Raw genomic sequence first — 19,757 nt, forward strand, 5'->3', positions numbered from 1 at the left:
AGTTAGTTTTTCATGATATTTGGCAAGTATGCTCCTTTTTGAATTTCGAGTCGACATAAATATAAGGTTTTTGGAAATTTTACGTTTCAAAGATAATATAAAAGGAAAAAGGGGCATCCTTCATACGCCAATATATTAGAGTAAAAATCAGACTATAGAATTATTCATTATAAATCAGCTGTCATGTGGATTATAAATTGCATGCCAATGCCATGACGCATGCAATTCAATATCTCAATGTAACTTGGTAAAAAAATCAGCCGCTGTGTGGACTATTAATTGCATGCCTAATTTTTAGGCAATATTAAATGAGCTATTGATTGCATGCAATAGCAGATGCAATTAATAACTAAAATAACATAGTATTGTCTCTCGAACTTTCTCTGCTTTGAACTCGGGTTGTCCTGTTGCCAGTATGTCTTGAAGGAGATTAGCTTTTGATACACCAACCCCAACAGCCATTAGCTGTTTTCACGCCGATATCTCGACGACACGACATACAGACAGGATTTACTCTGATGGACAGTATAAGAGGAGGCTGTGGTTTATAACTGCGTTAGGTAGGCGCGGACCAAGGGGGGCGTTCGCCCCCCAGCCACCACTTCCATAGTGATGTTTGAAAAATCTACAGTTAGGTACTTTAGTCCAGTCAATACAGACATGAAAAAGGGGGGGTGTGCTTTCATTTTATATTGTAGTTATGATTTTCCAATACCGGTATATTGCTTGGATACCGTACATAAAAGAAGTCCAGAACCAATCATTTCATGCAAAATTTCCTTGTGCTAGATACACGATGGCCCAAAAACCTCTTGTTTTTGGTTCATTTTCCAGTTTTCAGTTATTTCCGCCAAATCCTGACACAAAAATTCGTTTCGCCTTTTTTTTTAGATCATGAAATTCTCAACAATGAATCCTCCATTGTCATCACATTAAGATTTCGTACCATGATATAAGTTCATTAGATCATGTTCTATGAGAATCGCCCGTTAGATGCTCTTAATTTAGTGGAGAGGCGCGCATAAGGACACCTCAAAGATCAAAATTTCAAGCACTCATAACTTTTGACACAATGATCGGATCTCAATGTACACAGCTCATTCTTCTCTGCTCGTCAAGACGGTTCAAAATCATGCATCATAAGTTGAATTGGATCGAAAAATATATAATTCATCCCTGAGTGTAGTTTAACCAGTATTTCAATGCACAAAGAAATGACCAATAATTCAGAGCTATATGTATCTCGGTAACCCATTATTATAAGAAAGGACTTGATCTTAAATTTTAGAATTGAATTTGATTTTTCTCTCCTCTTTAGTTGCTGTGAATGGAAGAATATGATCGTAAATTCGTAATGTCAAATTAATTATTAAAAATAATCAAGAAATCGAATATACTTTCCTCATATAACCGGTCTAGGAAGTTCAATGATAGGAAAAAGTGATTCAAGATGAATTTCAGGCAACTGAGCTCGTAGAGGATAGAATAGTCTACAATTTGGAATCAATCATGAGTTTCTATGGTGTAGCCTATCAGACTCATTTTAAAGACTCTTGATTAACAGAAAAATCGCGAAAAAAATGAGAAACTGAAATTGCTATTTTTAAAATCGGCTGTAACTTTCTAATGATACTGGAATCGAAAGTATTTTCCATTGTAGTAGGAAAAGAAAATATACTTTTCCACATCCACATTTTGAAATTTTATCCAAAGTATTTCACACGATAGGCAGCTTTGAATATGGAAATTGGTCATTTTTTTGAATTGATATATCAACCACTCAAGGATGAATTGTCTATTTTCTAATCGAATTTCACTTATGATGCATGATTTTGAACCGCCTTGACGTGCCGAGAAGAATGAGCTGTGGTACAATGAGATCTGATCATTGTGTCAAAAGTTATGATTGTTTGAAATTTTGATTCTTCAGGTGTCCTTATGCGTGCCTCTCCACTAAATTAAGAGCATCTAATGGGTGATGCTCATAGAACCATGATCTAATGAACTTACGGTATATCATGGTGCGAAATCTGGATGTGGTGACATTGGAGTTGCTGATGATGATTGAAGCTGAAACTTGGGTGTTTTCTAAAATACAAGGATCATTGTTGTCAGGCTTACTTGGAAATCCATATGAGATAGAGCGCTCTATCTGTAGAGCACAAAATTACGCTCATAGTAATCTTGAATTATACATTTAAATGGTAACAATCGGAAGATATTGTGAATCAAAAACTAAAATCATAGAAATCGATTTATTCCTAAAATGTTACTTATTTTTGTAAAATTATAACTCAGTACTCATTGAAGATATAAAGTTCCGAATGATCTCATTTTATTAGGAATTTCATAATCTAAATAAAAGGCGAGATCAAATTTTTCTGATCGCTTAGGCTACAGGATTTGGCGGAAATAACTAAAAACTGGAAAACGAACCAAACCAAAAAATGGGGGTTCAGCTGGACGACCATCCCAATCGCCCCCCCCCCCCCAGGTCAGGTCAGGGTCCTGTATCCGCGCCTGGCGCGAGGTCTACTGTTCACAGAACTACTAGTATGCTACTTCGAGTTATCAATTGCATGTCTCATCGCTTGCAATTAATAGTTCATACGACAACTGATTTTTTACCAAGTTACATTGAGATATAAATTGCATGCAATTTATAATCCACTCGACAGCTGATTTATGATGAATAATTCTAAAGTCTGATTTTTACGGTAATATTGGTGTTCGAAGGAGACTCCTTTTTCTCTTGTATTATCCTTAAAATGCAAAATTTCAAAAAACCTTATGTATACGTCGACGCAAAATTCAAAAAGGAACATACATGTCAAATTTCATGAAAATCTATTGCTGCGTTTCGCCGTAAATGCGGAACATAAATATAAACATAAAGAGAAATGCAAAACCGTCGACTTGAATCTTAGACCTCACTTCGCTCGGTCAATTAGAAATAGTTAGGCTCAACTCACACTTACGCGACTCAAGTCGAGAAGAGACTGAAACTCTAGACTCTTCTCGACGCAGCATGTGTTTTCAAATGTGACGTCGCGGAGACTAGGATCAACTGGTCTGAGTGTCACCATTTGGAAACACATGCTGCGTCGAGGAGAGACTAGAGTACTAGAGTCGCAGTAAGTGTGAGTTGAGCCTTATAGTAATAGTGTTTGTAATAATATAACTTTTGGAAAAATGAACCTTCTTTTTTCAGGTTCAGGTCTGTAATAATTATTATTTCCTTGATAATAAAAATAATTCAATTCGTCCAAAATTCCATAATATACAATTCAGTTCTGGTTGCTATAATTTTGAATCGAGATAGGCTATTCATACTCTAGTAATGTATTTTGTAAAGGGATGATATAGCATTCTTCAGAAAAATTCAATCCGTCTGGCTTTAAGCATTTTTTCCAAACAATTTGCTCATAACCAACAAGTTCCACTTGCTTATGAACAAATTAATATTCACATAGTAGATTATTGTGATTAGAAATCATAATACCCTTTTTCAACTTTATTTCATTCCACACAACATGTTTCGATTTATAATATTAATATTGTGAAAAATAAAATAAAGTTGAAAAAAGGTATTTTGATTTTCAATTTGTACCATAAGTAAATATGTACGTATAGCCCTTACAAAGAAAGTGAATTTTAATGATCAAGCTCTCATCAACTCATTGTTTATCACAAATTGTCTGTGATATGATTCACATCTATAATATAATGAATGAAAGAATGGTCTTAAACATATGTACGGGATAGGAAATACATGAATGAAAATTATTAACTTGAAATTTTGCATAAAGATTTTGAATTTACGAAGTTTGTACATAGAATTATTGTTATTGTTATAAATAGACTTATTGTTTATTGTTATACATAAATTACTTCTAATTTACTTATTAAAAAGAAATTTATGATTCTATAAAAGCTTAACCAAACAAGGCTTCCTCCATGTGAGTGACTCCGTAGCTAAGTTGGTAGAGCGCGGTTAATGAATCAAATGTTGTGGGTTCCAGACATATCAAACCTATATTTTTTCTGGAGATTCCCAACGCTATTAAAGATTATCCACATTATTTTGAACAAAATAATAAATAATTGTTTTATTTTTTATGTTTCCTAGGCATAAGGAGATTGCATTTTACAACACCAAATTTTACCCAGTGCAAAGCAGGGGTTACATACTAGCAAATAAAAATGAAATAAAAAAGTAGGTGTGTTAATAACTAATAAGTGTAATTTCATATTTTCAATGTTCAATCATCCTTACCCTTTAAATTTTGGAAGCGAGTAGGTGAAACGATTTTGTAAAAAGTGAAACTATATTATTATTTTTGGAGAAATTATTATATTTGAATTATTATTCTAATAATAATAAACCTCATTCCATGAAAAACATTCATTTTTCTGAAAATAATGTCCAAGAACTATGTCCTCTATGAGAAAGCATTCTTTCACTGAGGTTACCTATCTCTTTTTAACTGTGCAAAAGTTTTCAATTACAAAAGGTTAAAATTTGTTGAAATAAGATAATATCAAAATTCTCAAGAAAATCATCCGAATTTTTGGCAAGATAGAATTCTAATGAAATGTTATGCAAAACCTGCAAGATATCACAATTGGGAAGAAATTTGAGAGGTGAGACTAGTTAACGAAAATAAGGCATTCTTTCTCATTGTTCATTGGTAGACTTTGTTTAGTTATTTTATTAATTATGGATGGATATAGGGAAGAGATGATTAATAAATATGAGACAGATTTAAATAAAAAACTTCACATTTTATTTTTACATCCATATTTTACAAGAGCACTTTGGTTTCTAGCTATATCAGTTTTGCATCTGTAACTGCAGTATAACAATTATTCAGACTTCCTTACAAATAAGATGTGCATAATTTAATTGAATGACTGTGATAATAATGATTGATAATTTGTTATTAACAAAGAGAACAGTAGAAAAGGGGTAATGGATCATAATATTTTCCAAGTATTTCTGTTAAAGTTACGCAGTTATCAACTATCAAATAAGTTACAATCAATACATAACTAATATTTAATATTGTATAATTGAAAACAATATGATAGATAAACAAGAAGAATCGGAGTCAAATTAATACAATATAATTTATGTGGTATTTCACATGTCAGAAAAAGTAATAGTGATTTATTCATTGGTTGAATAAATATTATTATAAAATGAATAAATTCATAATTAACAGTTACTATTTTAATCTATTCAGATGAGAATAGTTACAAAATATAAAATATGAATAATAGACAATATTAAGTTATAAAATACTTTCATATAAATGGAAATAAGCATACCGTGGGCATCTCTAGTTAATGAATTGCTGTTATACCAGCCACCTTAAAATATGAGTCTACTCAATTTATATGATTCGAATATTATACCAATGAAATTTTTCAACTATTATCTACTTCAATTGTGTGTTTAATATTATAGTACCGTAAAGCAATGCATTTTACATTTGTACAAATGGACAATTATTTACAAGCTCGAAATAAGACAATATTCAATTACATGAGACCCATTAACGTGCAAAGTTATTATAATTGAGTTGGAATCAACTACAACTCATCATATATGCAACCTAATAAGATAACTAAACAAATAAATCAAACTGTACAAAAGTATGACTAATTTTGAGAATGTTCACTTTCTTTATGACTAAATCGATATACTATCGATACATTGTAGACTTGAGATTCATTGGAATAAAAATACTTTGACTAAATGATATCAGTGTCGTTTATAAGGGCATTGGACTTCATTCCTTCAAGGGATGGATAATTTTCTTGGTACGGTAGTCCTTTCTACTAGAACACCGAAAATTTAATTTCAGATTATTATTTATCTTACTTACTGCATGTATTATTCATGATTTTTTTTAGCAAATGTGTCAAGGCAATTTTTTGAATCAGTCCCTGATGATTACGTCAATATCAATTTATCCAACGGACATAAATTATACACATAAATTATACACGTACCTACTGTACGTATTATATTTATGATAATAAATCCGTTGTCAATAAACAACAATTAATGAGCTGAGAAAGTTCAATGCCCATACCACAAGAACTGATATCATTGCTATGTAAATCTTGTTAAAAATAACAATTCTATTCTAAACAGCAACAATTTTGCTGGGATCCACTTTGACTCTGATGAAGAGAGTGTCATCACGTAGGAAACTTCTTTTCTTGAGAGTCTCATGAGACACAAATCTGGGAAATCCGAATCCAAGTGAGTCTGGTTCCTTGCTTGGTCGCTGGAAGTTCTCCCACGTGGGATCGGGCACAAAGCTCTCCACAATGTTGCAGGCCTGCAATCAGAACAGCTTCGTTAGAATTGTACGAGAATTAATAGTACCATGAAGGAGATATACTTGTTATACTTGAAATATTCTAAGCTGGAACTAACTATATTAGTCATTTTATGCTAGTGCGGTATTCAATTTTCAAATTTGCCTCTCTTTAATAAGAATGAGAACTGAGTATATTCAATGAGAGAGAAATTGAACCAAAAAGGAACTATGGAGCGAGACATGTTACTTTTAACATGAAAAGGGGAAACCGATTTTTCCTTACACAGTTTATAGCATGGACAGAAAAGTGGAGAGGAGTAAGCATGCTGCACACAATTTGATGTTGACATAAAAGTAGGGAGAATGCTGTTAGATGGTGGGAGTGATTGATGAAGGAAAGTGTATCGGGTCTCTCTGTCTTTGAGGAAGAACCGTGTTAAAAGTAATATCTCTCAGACTATAATTTGGAACATAGTATTCGAGATATTTTGGAGATACTTTCCTTCAATAAGAGTTCAGTAACATCTATGAGAAAATAAAATAGGTACCCAGTACCGTTAGTTGAAAGTTAGATTTGAATACGGTAGCTCATAATCAGCTTTATCAATTCAACTGAATTTATTTCAGGAGTCTGTTAATAAATCATTTGAATATTTAGTTACAATTACACTGTAAACTATACCCATCAACCTATTATAAGTAATAGTAGTATATAGAACTCTGACATAGTGTTTGATGAAATGTTAGTGATATTGTGTCACGTTCTAGATAGTTGAAAATTGTGATTCTCATTTAGATATTTTTGTGAAGCTTTATAGTTTACCTTCTCACTCTGGTCAAAGAGCGTAAAAGCGACGGAGTGAGCGAACGGCCACCTGAGCAGAGCATCGAACTCGCCGGGCAGAATTTTGATGTAGAGCGAGATGTGCGACCCCTCTCCAGCACCGTTCCCGTTCAGGAAGAGAGAGGCCTGCAGTTTGTAGCCAAACTGACTAGTGTACCAGGGCGGACTCACTAGTTCCATTCCCTCTTTGCTGCGCGCCTCGGCTAGCTTCGATGTGTAGTCGCCGATTTTCCAAACTAGGGTACCTGCAATACAAAAAGCAAAATTGAGTGCTGGAGAATCGACAGATTCAAGTCTGATTAGCTACATAGTTGATGAATTGATTTTTCACTATACGCTTTCTAGGTTTTAATAGGTTTTTTGCCTTTCCTCACTATAGCTCAATAAAGTAAGTGAGTATATATAGTTGGAGGATATATATAAAGGTTTGTTAATCCCAATATAAGGTTTAATATATAAGATTTATAGATTCAAGTCTGAATACCTCAGAGAAAGATAACAATGGTAGTTCAAGTAACTTTGATTGAAAATATTTTTGTGAACACTAGATGAAGTACGGTTTCAGTTTCACGAATCTCAAATCAAATATATATTTGAACTATAGGAACTTGTTCAATCTTTTAACTCCACTTTGATATCAGATTTCTATTAATTGTAGAATTATTCTATTCATGTAATTTCCATTTATCTTATTGATCGATTGTATTTTCAGCTTACACTTTTCAGTCATGTAGCATCTACTGCAGGCTGTATGAATTGATTAAAGGTGACAAAAATCAAATAATTTTGAACGAATCACAAAAAAACGATATCAGCAATGGAATGTGGGAATCGAATGACTAGCCTAGGCATGGTACTCTCTTTAGAGATGAAGAAGATCTTAAAATCTTTCTTTATTCGACCCCTATTCTACTTTTTCCAATTGAGTGTCTTGACTCACTTATTCTTATGCATAATACAACAATAATTACTAAAAAATTTTGGTATAAAACGAACTATCGTACTTCTTCTCCTCTAATAAATGGAATCAACTCAATTGAAAAATGTTCGATATAATAATTCTACTCACCGGAATGATTTAGAGATAATCTTGATATTGCACTTTTCAGACTGGTTATCTGGTGTTGTTGTTTGGTGACTAATGAGCACATCAGAACAAGATGCTGTTGGCTGCACTCTTCGAGGTGTCTCTCCATTGCGCTTCCTCTCAAACCCTGCAACAAAAAAATTCAAAGTTTTTAAATTGTGCATTACTTATAGAGAAAAGAATAGCATTCAAGTGTAATAAATAATATAATAATACCATATTAAAAAAAAGTAATACTGTATTCTGTGAGGTTTGAATGAGAAAGTGAAATGAAAAGATCCTAGAATGAATTATTGCACACCTGCCACAATTGCAGAATAGTCGACTACCAAAAATTACCACTAAAGCTTTTATACAGAGAAGTACCAGGGTAGTTCCAAGAACTTGGGAAGTACCAAGCTAATAATGTGAGAACAAATTTCAGAAAATTGAAATTCAATGTACGGTGATAATCAAGTAGGTATTTGACTACAATTCGGTTCAAAAATTTAATTTGAACTTTTAAGCATAACCTATTTTATTAGACATGTTATTCATTATAAATAAATGAATGAATTATTAAAATTTGGGAATAGAATAGTTTTGGGCTAAGCCTATTGTTCGTTCCCGATCATATTTATATGATTTGTAATAATTGTATCCACTTATAAATAGCTAAATAAAACAAATACTTCTGCTCATGATTATTCTATTAGCATTATTAACAAAGAATTAAACTACACTTGAGTAGAAAATACTTCTACTACATTCAGTAGCCTAATCATCTATCAAATTATTTTCCATTAGGTGTGTTACGTTTCTCAGCACTGCTGTATGGATTACCAGTTTCAAACCGTTCAAATTAATAATGAGCTGTTATACTATTCTGTATTATTTTGAGTAACATAAGTAAGTTAGTTGTTACGAGAATTGAATATACGTTCTCCTTTTTGTAAATGAGAGAGCTTCTAGTTTTCTGAATTGAGGTGAAACTGAGAATTGCCGAGAAGAAAATAGTTTTGAAGCTAGAATTGGGATAAAGTACAGTTTGTTGTAGGATGAAAATTGCAGTGTATAACATGGCTTAAATTGGTTATGCTAGCCTTGACTAAAAGTAGAGTTAATTTGAATACTAGATAATTGAGTGATTTTTCAAGAGCATAGAAGTCATTAGTAGCTTGGCTAATTACAGTGAGAATACTACTACTAGTAGGTTTGGGAGAAAGGTGAAAGCAAAACGCAAGACGATTATGGAGAGCAGTTATAATGGAATAAATCTATTCACAAGTTATCAAAACCAAAATAGAAGGAAAACTCCCATGATATCTGTCACTTGGGAATGACTGTGAGTAGCATCATATAAAGAAAGTAAGTTCGTGAACTCTTTCGTATCCACATGATCATTGAATCTGCGGATTCATTGTGATCAGGAGCCTACTTCATTAAAATTGATAAGTCCTTTAATACCGGACAAGCCTTCCAGACATCCACACCTTATCTAGACATGTAGGATTAGCGCATACAGCTCGCCGTTAAAAACAAGTCTACTGTGAAGGATTCTTCTTCTTAACATTTTTTTTTGTATAAGATTGTTTCCAGGTATGAAATCAATAGAGGATAATAACTGTCATTACTTAAAATTTGTAATAATAGTTACCGTATTTACCTCTTACCAACGGGTACGGTAAGTTTCACAATATTAATACAGTCATATTCAACAAATTTATCAATATTATAATTGTTGACATTTATGGAAAAGCTTTACAATACTAATATTAAGTTGATATGAATTATACAAATTTTATCAATATTGTAATAATTGATTGGTTTATACTTTGCCAATATGTACATACCTTGAACCTGCATCCGGCCTCTTTGAAGACACAGGGCGTGAGGAGGGAGGCACAATGGTCCTTGAGGTGGGAGTCGAGCTCCTCGCGGGGGACAATGGCCAACTCGCAGCGGTGGGGACAGGGGACGGGCGCACGCGCGCACTTGGTGTGATGTGCCTGGAGAGTGTCCGCCAGGAAGCTCTGTGAACAGTACCTGTCGAAACACAAGAAACAACAATCAGTTTCAAGTTCAAGCATTCATGGACCGATATGGTTGCTCGAGACAATGTGTCATAATATGTAGTGTCAAGTTTTCACTTTTACAAGAGTAATAACATACCTACATAAATCATACTGTAGGCATTCGAATAAGAATGAAAATTTTTATTTTCCCAATAAACAGGATGTCACAATTTTTTTACATGTAGGCCAGTCGATATAATACAATAAAAAACAAAATAAATATATTGAGAACAACACTCAGTGAATACATTACAGTTATTACTTATTTTCAATAATTATTCTATTGATTGCTTCGATACCCATTGATGGATGAATAAAATTGAGTTGAGTTGAATGAATTGAGTCGAAGAATACTAAGAGTAGGTACTCTTCTGACTTGTATGCTTGCTTGCTAATACTTTCGTATCTTGTTGGTACCTAATTCTTAGTAAATCCTCTAGGGTAGTCTTTCAAATATGTTTTCTACCAATCGTTTTTATAATCCCATCATTACTTTCATTCATCATATCTTTTTATACCTACCTTATATTTACTTTTACCATTTCTCAAGGATTGAAGATTTTCCTAGTACATGGATAATCATAGTCTGAAAACCCTTCAACGCTCCCCCTTTTTTGCACCACAGTTCTTCATTTGTTCTTATTATAATTGCTGTTTATGTTTTTCTTGTATTCATTTGTTGGCTATATTTGTTTTGTATTTTGTATGTGTGAATGATTGATTGATTGAATTACACAGTGTACAGTAATGGTAATCCTATACTAGTATTATGAATGTATATATACTCTATCCTTTCTAATATCAGAATAAAGGATAGGCCTATTAATAGTTTGAACTATAAATATATACGTGTGATTCTTTCAAGTTGAATTAAAACAGTAATGTTAATCCTACAGTTGCAATTATAAATGCATACTTTATACTTTCTGAACAATTCATATATAATATTCATGTTATTCGTTAAATTCTTTCAAAATATTCAACAATTTAAAAGTCAATGAACCGTTTTAAGTCATGCAAAGAATGAACAAATGCATTTGCATTAAGCATATAGCATCGCATGTGTGTTTGCCTGCATTTGAATTGCATTACTCCTCATGTTTCATGTTGTAACTTAATGAATACTGTATACAGTATTGAATTGTCAAGTTCATATGCAGACAACACACTCTGATGAGCATTGACATGACGATTCCATTACTTTTAAACATAAACATGGTTGATGTACAATTGAACATGAGAACACGAAGTGTTGAAACGTTTCTCATGCTTGATGACTTTGATGAAGTAACCTTCCTCTGATTAAAGTCTTAGTCATTAGGCCTGTGTTGTATTAAGTGAAAGTGACTGTCTTCTCTGTTATCATGCTTATGACAGTGTCTTGTAACTGAATAAACACTGTTACTCTTGACAATGATGAAATGGGGATTTCCTTGGAATTGAGTTCGGTCTTGCAATATTTCTAAACATTTCATTGAATTTTATCAATATTGAATTGATGAAAGAATCTGGTAGGCCTACAAGTGGAAGTTTTAGTAAAGTCGTGAGTTATTATGCTTAGTAGAATAACAGTTGAATTATAAACATGATGAAGGTGATATTATTTCATGATATGTTATTTCAATTCAGTACAAGATAATTTTACAACACAAATATTGAATTCGACGATCTAAATGTGATGAAAATATTATTCTACCAAAATTTTACTATCATAATCTCAATTTAGCCTACTGTGATCTCTCCTTCAAGAGTAAAACTCATTCTATCAGTACTTGATTTTTTATTTTGAATCTAGCATTCACTTGACCTTTACCGACAGTACTCCTCCTACCAATAGCTTTCCACTATTCAAAATGAGTTCTCCGAGCTTTATTCAATACAGGCATTTCATCTACTAATATTTCCCATTGATTTATAACAGTGTCTTGTAACTGAATAAACACTGTTACTCTTGACATATTTGCAATATTTCTAAACATTTCATTGAATTAAGTTTAGTTTAAGTTTAAGTTTAGATTAATTAAGATCCTGGATTAACAATATTCAATCTTATCAACTTTTGATTCATTATCATATTTTATCTAAAGATTTTGATACAAGATATTTATTTTTTGTTTATTATTCTATGTTTTGGAATAATAATGAGTGATTGCATTGTCCGTATACATGATCATTTTTCTACTACTGTATCAATGTTTTCATTGTAGATACATGATTGCAATTCTCACCAGCGGGCAAGGCTTAATTCCTTTTGCTGGTCATGCCAAATTACACATGAAAAGTATCTAATTATGACTTTGGTATTATTTATGCTTACTTTTTATTTTATTATTTTATACTTTTGATTATAAAATTATGTATTTTCTTTTATTTGTTTTGAATATGTATTTATTATATGGCAAATAAAATGATTTGATTTTAATACATGTTGTTCCAATGTGCGTTGGAATAGCTACTTTTTAAATATAATGAATTCCCCTTGTGCAAGCAACACCCGCGAGTATTGAATTGCAGGTTATAACCAACCATACTCTGTCCAAACAGGCATGAGCTCTGAAGGATTATAATTGTATATTTGAGGGAGTCCTTTCTCACTAGGCGTCAAATCTGCAAACATGCAGAAACTAATCTGAAAAACAAAAAAAAATTCAGTTTTGGTAGGTATTAAATGAGAATGACCTGCAAGGGACGAGGCGCTTGGTGCACTCTGTGGCCTTGTGCTTGGACAGCTGACGCCGATGCAGCTTCATGCCGCACTTGTTCTCGCAGTAGAGCGGCTCCATGGGGCAGGTGCCCATGTGCGCCTCAAGCGCGCCGCCACTCAGCTCCAGCGCGCAGAATTCGCAGTGCGCGCGTCGCTCCACGCACGTGTACTTGAGGTGGTCCTCCATCAGCACGCGCGGGATCTGTGCGCCGCACTTGTTCGTGCATGGCGTCGTGTCGTACTTGCATGTGTTCAGGTGGCCCTGAAACATTCACAATTTCCATTAGTACCGTATAAGAATAGAGAATAGATTGGGCTAATATTACTTTCATTATTAGCCTAATCGTAGTATGCTTGTCACTTGAGCCAGAAGTGCCTTTCTATATACATTTAAATGTATTACTACATACTTACTAAAAATAAAAATTATAAGCACTGATTGTAAATTTATTTGGCAAATAGAATCTTATCGTATCTAGTGCCTACTATATTCTTTCTATATTATAAGTTACTAAAATTCATGGGCGTAGAACCTGGAGGGGGGGACACGTATCCCCAATATTTTATAGTATATGCTATGTCCCCCGGAAAAATTTATTGAAGATTAAAATTATGGCTGGTAATTAAAACAAACAATACAACTAATGCTGTTTTTTTTGTAAATAATTTTTATCTAGTAAAACTTAAAACTATTAACTCAGAATATTATTTATTCACCCATAATTCACCACTTCCGAATAAGAGGATTTAAAACGGATTTGAAGTAAAATATGTTTCAAAAACCATCATTTAATTGAGCTATTTTACAAAAATATCTTTGCTGGGGGGCTCCTCCCACAACCCCCAGTTCGTCCCCCCCAATGTCAAACAGCAATCTACGCCAATGCTAAAAAAAATTAGCCTATCTACTATACTTTCATTAGGTACTCGTACGTATTCTATCATTATTCGTCTATGGGCCTATGATGTGTCAGTTGGAATTAGTTTTTTCTATGAATACTTTGATTATTTAAGGATTGAATATTTGAATTGAATGCGTGAATGCCACATTCAAATTTTCAAAAGATTGATTAAACGAAAAAGAAGATGATACCCCAATGTGTGGATTTGATGTAGGCTAATTGGTAGTGTAAAGTTGATGTTGAAATTATGTTAATTGGTTATGTATTTGATTATTTTGTGATCTCAACTTCGATTTTAATGTTTTTATACTGTTTAGAATAATTCAAGAATCTATAAATTTTAATACAATTTTTATTGTTTCAAGATTAAACTTACACATCACTGTTGTAGTTTTAGCACCTTGGAAGTACAGTTCCAAGACTTAGGCCTACCTCAATGTGACGTGAATTTATTGTAACTTTAATCAATTATAAAATATCAAATGCTAACATCAAAGATTCAATCCGATATTAAATAGGCTATTCATTGTGACCATAATTCAGTGTGACCTCTTTAGCGTGCTATATTATGATTCTAATACTTCTGAATGGAAACAGTAATTAAACTGTGTGACAGGATTTGTTTGAAATGATGAGAGGAATTTCTTCAAATCCTATCAACTGAATTTACAAGCCTCATTGAACAGCTCTCATTAGACAGAACAGCTCATATATTAGAAAGACCTGCAGTCTACAATCCGCAAGTACTATAGGAATTTTAGGATCCACGTTCCAAATCAGTGCGAGTAGTTTTTCAATAAAAATGCAATTCTATATCGCATGCACATTCACATAAATAGAGCTGACAATGTGTAAAAATCCCTATTTATTTTTCACAAATTTTTGACGTTCTTTTCAAAATTTAACCCACGTATTTTATTAATGAAAAAATTAAGCCTACCGTATTGAAAAATTATGTTTTTGCTGATCCAATTCGAAAACCATTATTTCTCACACTGAGGTGTCACATAACTGACTGGTGATATAATTAATTTCCGGAAATAAAACATCTCTTGAAATATCTAGACGTTTGGGATTTGACAACCTAATAAATTAATTGATATTCATAATAGTTGATTTGCAAATCCGATGATGAGTAATTAATTTAATTCAATATTAACGTCTCTGATACTTCAAAAAAACATCGTCGTAGTATTTTTTATTCTATTCTCTAGTGTCAAATTTCAATAATAATTTTTAAATTTTAATAAGAATTTAGTTCTATAGATATTTAATTGGTGAAATAAATGAAAATAAACTAGAATTGATTAGGCCTATAGCCGTTTCCGTTTCTAATCATTTCAAAAATTAGCAATAGAATTTTATTATTATTTGATATCTATGATAGGTCCAAATAGACCAACTTACCTTTAATTTTCTGAGCTGGTCATTCCATTTGCATCCTTCTTTGTGATGAATACAGTAGACAACAGATCCCATGATGTCTTTCTCGGAGTCAGAGATCTGTAACAAACCAAACTAAAAATTAACACAAACACCTGAAATTATTGAGAAAAAATAGAGGAAATGGAAAGGGTTCCCGATCTGAAATATGGAATTTGAGAATCAAATCAAATCAAAGTTTACCAAAATAATTAATAAAGCGGATTCCAAATCAAATTATATTTTTTATAATATAAAATTTGAACATGTTCTCCTACATTGGAAATGTAAACAAGAGTAGTTTTGGATTCTTCATATTTGGAAAATTATTGATTTTTTCAAATAGTATCATCAGCTCCATCAATTCAAAATACTTAATTTTCCAAGATTAGCCTACCATTATTGTGTACGTGTAGACAGAAAGCTGCAATACCTGGACCTAGAGCACTGTCGGCTCTCGTTTGGATGAAGTACGGATCTTAACGGATCTAATACTAGAGAGAAGTTAATGAACTGTAAAATATATTCTGGAGATAATAATGACAAATTGACAGACTGACAGTGATATATTTGTTTTGTTCACATAAGAACAGAAGATGCTAATATCACCTTTTGTCATCGTATTTCATGAATGGATAAAACGTCTCATCATAAATTCAAATTCTGTTGAATGACGACCTCAAGTAGTATATCATTTTCTAAGACGGTTCGGTTTTCTTTATTTCAGATGTTTCAAGGATTATTTGAAATGCAGAGATGCCTTGATAACTGAATATATCGATGATGTGATAAATCAACAAAGGGTATGTCAAGAGTAACATGGGTTAAGAAGTATTCTGAGTTTTCTGGAAAGAACCACCAGGTGTGTCTTCATTCGAAAGAAAACTGACAAGACATTAACATTCCCAAATGGTCCAAGTAAAACATTTTAAGTAAAATATCAGTCTTTATTTCGTCTTGTACTTGTACTTTGAACAAGCGCTGAATTTGAATAGAATAGCAGCTTTTATTGTAATTAATTGATGCAAAATATGAATATTTATTTAAATTATTCTTATAACCTTGTTATTTTGCTCCAATTTTGTTATTTGAATTCCAAATGCTATTAATGACTGGAATTATATTTCTGAAGCTCTAAAGTTTCAACTTCCGAATGATTTAATCTTTACCATAGAATAAAACTAGCACAATTTTCTCTGCTTTAACCGTATTTCGAATAATTAAAGTAACAGGAAATTATTTCGAGAATTGTAATATTCATTTTAATTATTTTATAATACAAGTAATGGAACGCTTGATACGCTTCCCCATTCAAAAATGATAATTAATTTATGAAATTTCCTGTGCTCGAGTTCTTTTACCGATTGAATAATTATAATCATCATCATGAATAAAAACTGAAAAAGAACTCAGATGAGTTTAATCAAGTGTAGTTTAGAGTTTGAACTGCATGTTTATCTTCAATATAAATATCACCCTCATCAAATTTCCAAATTGACTCAATAGCATAAGTGGAAAATTATTGATCGTTCACTGCTACTTAATCTCTCCCACTCTCAGCCTAATATCTCCTCCTCCTATCTTTCCTCTCATCTTCCGATTGATATACCCAAACCTCATCCATCATTGGAGCACATGGCATATGTCACGTTTTCCATGCAAACAAGATAATAGGACACCAAGTGAATAAGAGGGTGTATGGCATTAGTAGGCATGCTTTTAGGTCTTTATGTATGGGTGTGGCACGTAAAACACCCTCTATATTGGACTCATCACATTTAAAATGTTTATCCACAGTACAGGCAAAGTACTGTACATGGTAAGTCCTTGACATAATATATGAGCGCTATGCGCACTGTGTTGGGAATATGAAACAATAAATTAGAGCGAAGGGAGAAAATTTATTAGAGCACCACCTTGATAAAACATCCTTTCGTGAAGAAAGAACTATAATTGAAAGGAATATATTAATTATTATTCACATAAAAGGGTTCATTCTCCCTTACTGATATTATGATCATTTCAAGGTTTTTTGTTATTTCATATTGATTAAATGTTATTTGTTATTTAAATGTTAAATTTCATTTCGTAGGATCATACCAAAACTACAATTACAACAGATTTCGTATTTATATTTTTGTGAAATTTCAATTTTTATTAGTTTTTTAAGGCAGTGCAAAAGTTGAAAACGATTCACAAAGCTCTAGAAGTTTACAAGTAGCAAAATCGCTAGAGTTCAATGGATAAAGCTACACAAAGGGATTTATGATAGGTAGGATTTATGATATGTATGAATAATTTTTCATAGTACTTATTGAGGTATCACAATTTTCATATCAGTTATCAATTTACGGGCTTACGGCTTCTGGGTGTTACCAGGCAGAGGTTCTACTGAGCCTAACCCAACACTTCAAGGCGACAATAAATTATAGGCGTATATTTTTAATTGAATTCATCTAATTCTGATGATTTAAGAAAGCTATTTCTAACGGATTTCCTGGAAGGTGAGGTGAAAAAACAGAGTGCAAAAATATTCTGGTAGCCGAAAACAAACAGAAAAAATACAGCAGTATCAGAACTTCAGGATAGGAGACCTTGACGAAGACAAAAACTGAAACCAGTTGAGTTCACGAAACACCTCTAATCTTTTTAGAGCTTCATTCAACAATTTCCGGTGGCTGCGATGTACGGCTGTATTGGCGCATATACAAGCCGAGCGTCTCACAAATAATTAGAGCCAGTCTGCAACTTGGAACAGGATGTGCTTTTTCATTTTTAACAGACGTTTTTGAACGTCAGGCTCGGGATAACACGAACAACATAAGAAGTTGGTAAAGCATTAATGAATTGGAGACTGACACCAACAAAGTTGTGAACTTCTGAATAAGGTAAAATCTATAAAACGCTCGTGTAGAATTAAGCTGAAATACAATCGTTAGGCCCTCCTTATTGTATTAAAATCTGATGGGATGGGTTCTAATGTGTTAAGAAATTGTAGATGAAGTATAACGAGAAATGGAAGATTGAATCTTATAAAAAAATGAAGAGAAGGAAGATTAACAGAAAAATTGATTAGATTACAACACTGAATTTCCTAAAAAATTTAATTATCAAGGAAAAATTTCCAGATATTAATTAGAGAAACTAGCAATGAATCCAGTATTGGAAAGCACTAAGCGAACGATCATCACACAGCAGTAAATGAGAACTCTTGATTAAAATTATTCATTGGCTCCCTATCTATACAGATCTATACAGAACCTACCATATTTGATCATGATAAAAAATAAAGATCTTTTGTAAGAAAGCATCTTAGTATAGTTTCCATAAACTGTAGATAATTCTATTTTGTTGAAAATTTGTGTAGAAACATAAAATTTCAAGAAATTCGAAGATAATACACCTGTACCAGAGAATTGTTTAAGTTATAACATTAAGCCTTATAACTCAAGTGTAAGAAGATTTTTTAAAGTCAAGTTTTTGACAACATTTTTTCAACCCTGATTAATTATAATTCAAAACAAACCTTGGATATGTTCTTCTTAATCCATGTCGTCATTGGGATAGGTGCCATCAATCCAATCGGCATAACAGAGGATTAATTTAGCTATAACTCTCCAAAAGTACCCTTAGTCTAGAAGCTAAGCTATAACCGCTCAATGAGAGTTCCTCACTTTAGAACCTAGATAAGACCACACAGCACCAAACACATGACACCGTTAAATTTGATAGTAACACACAATTTTGTCGAAGTTGAACAATTTCCAAGTTTTCAGAATTGAGGATATAGTTTGGTCCAGTTGTGTACTCGGCGATTAGTAGACTGTTTGCATGAAGGGAATGGAAGTAATCACTAAAAGGCTCCTGGCTAAACACTGTCAGCAATAGTCTAGACTAGACCAACTAGCCAACTACTCATCAGCAACTTCTGACTCGAACTGCGACAGCCGATGGATAGGCAGCACGCAAGTACTTGGAAAAAGGAGAGAGGAAAGGAAGTGTGTGAGAAAGAAAGAGAAGGCACCGAAGGAGGGGAAGAGAGAGAGAAGAAGCAGAAGCTCACTCTACATGACGATCACCGGAACATTACCTACTTGAACAGGAACAAGCATGATGAACAAGATAGAAAAGGAAAAGGATGAAGAAGGAAGGGGTGAGGACGAACAAGAGGAAGATGGGAGAGGAAGTACGGGCCAACTTGTGTTGCTTGCCAAAGAACAGGAGAAAGAATACAATGGGTGGTGAATAGGAGTTGGCAGAGACAGGCCTGGGAAAGAGAGGATTATGAGTCACACTGCTGTTCACTACTCATTTACATTTACTCACTCTCAAGATTGTATTGTATTGAAACAATGTATACTTGAGTACGGTTCCCAAAATTGTAAACATTGTTTACTTTTATTCTCAAG

At 32.9% G+C, this 19,757-nt stretch overlaps 1 protein-coding gene across 4 annotated transcripts in view; it reads right to left on the reverse strand.

The window, feature by feature from the left end:
• Positions 1-4,764: 4,764 nt before the first annotated feature.
• LOC111063180 (TNF receptor-associated factor 4) overlaps positions 4,765-19,757 on the reverse strand; it is a 66,125-nt gene continuing 51,132 nt past the window's right edge. For 3 of the 4 annotated variants that reach the window (XM_039436358.1, XM_039436359.1, XM_022350868.2), the window contains 6 exons: positions 15,334-15,429; positions 13,000-13,286; positions 10,099-10,291; positions 8,249-8,393; positions 7,159-7,424; positions 4,765-6,353 (listed from right to left, as the gene is read on the reverse strand). In XM_039436358.1, coding sequence (XP_039292292.1) covers positions 6,156-6,353; positions 7,159-7,424; positions 8,249-8,393; positions 10,099-10,291; positions 13,000-13,286; positions 15,334-15,429 — 1,185 coding nt within the window. In that variant the 3' untranslated portion in view covers positions 4,765-6,155. Of the gene's footprint in view, positions 6,354-7,158; positions 7,425-8,248; positions 8,394-10,098; positions 10,292-12,999; positions 13,287-15,333; positions 15,430-18,874; positions 19,436-19,757 lie in introns of those variants that run through there. The other variant, XM_022350876.2, reaches the window with a different exon arrangement.

This window comes from Nilaparvata lugens, chromosome 10, assembly GCF_014356525.2.
Source record: "Nilaparvata lugens isolate BPH chromosome 10, ASM1435652v1, whole genome shotgun sequence".
Lineage (NCBI taxonomy): Eukaryota > Metazoa > Arthropoda > Insecta > Hemiptera > Delphacidae > Nilaparvata > Nilaparvata lugens.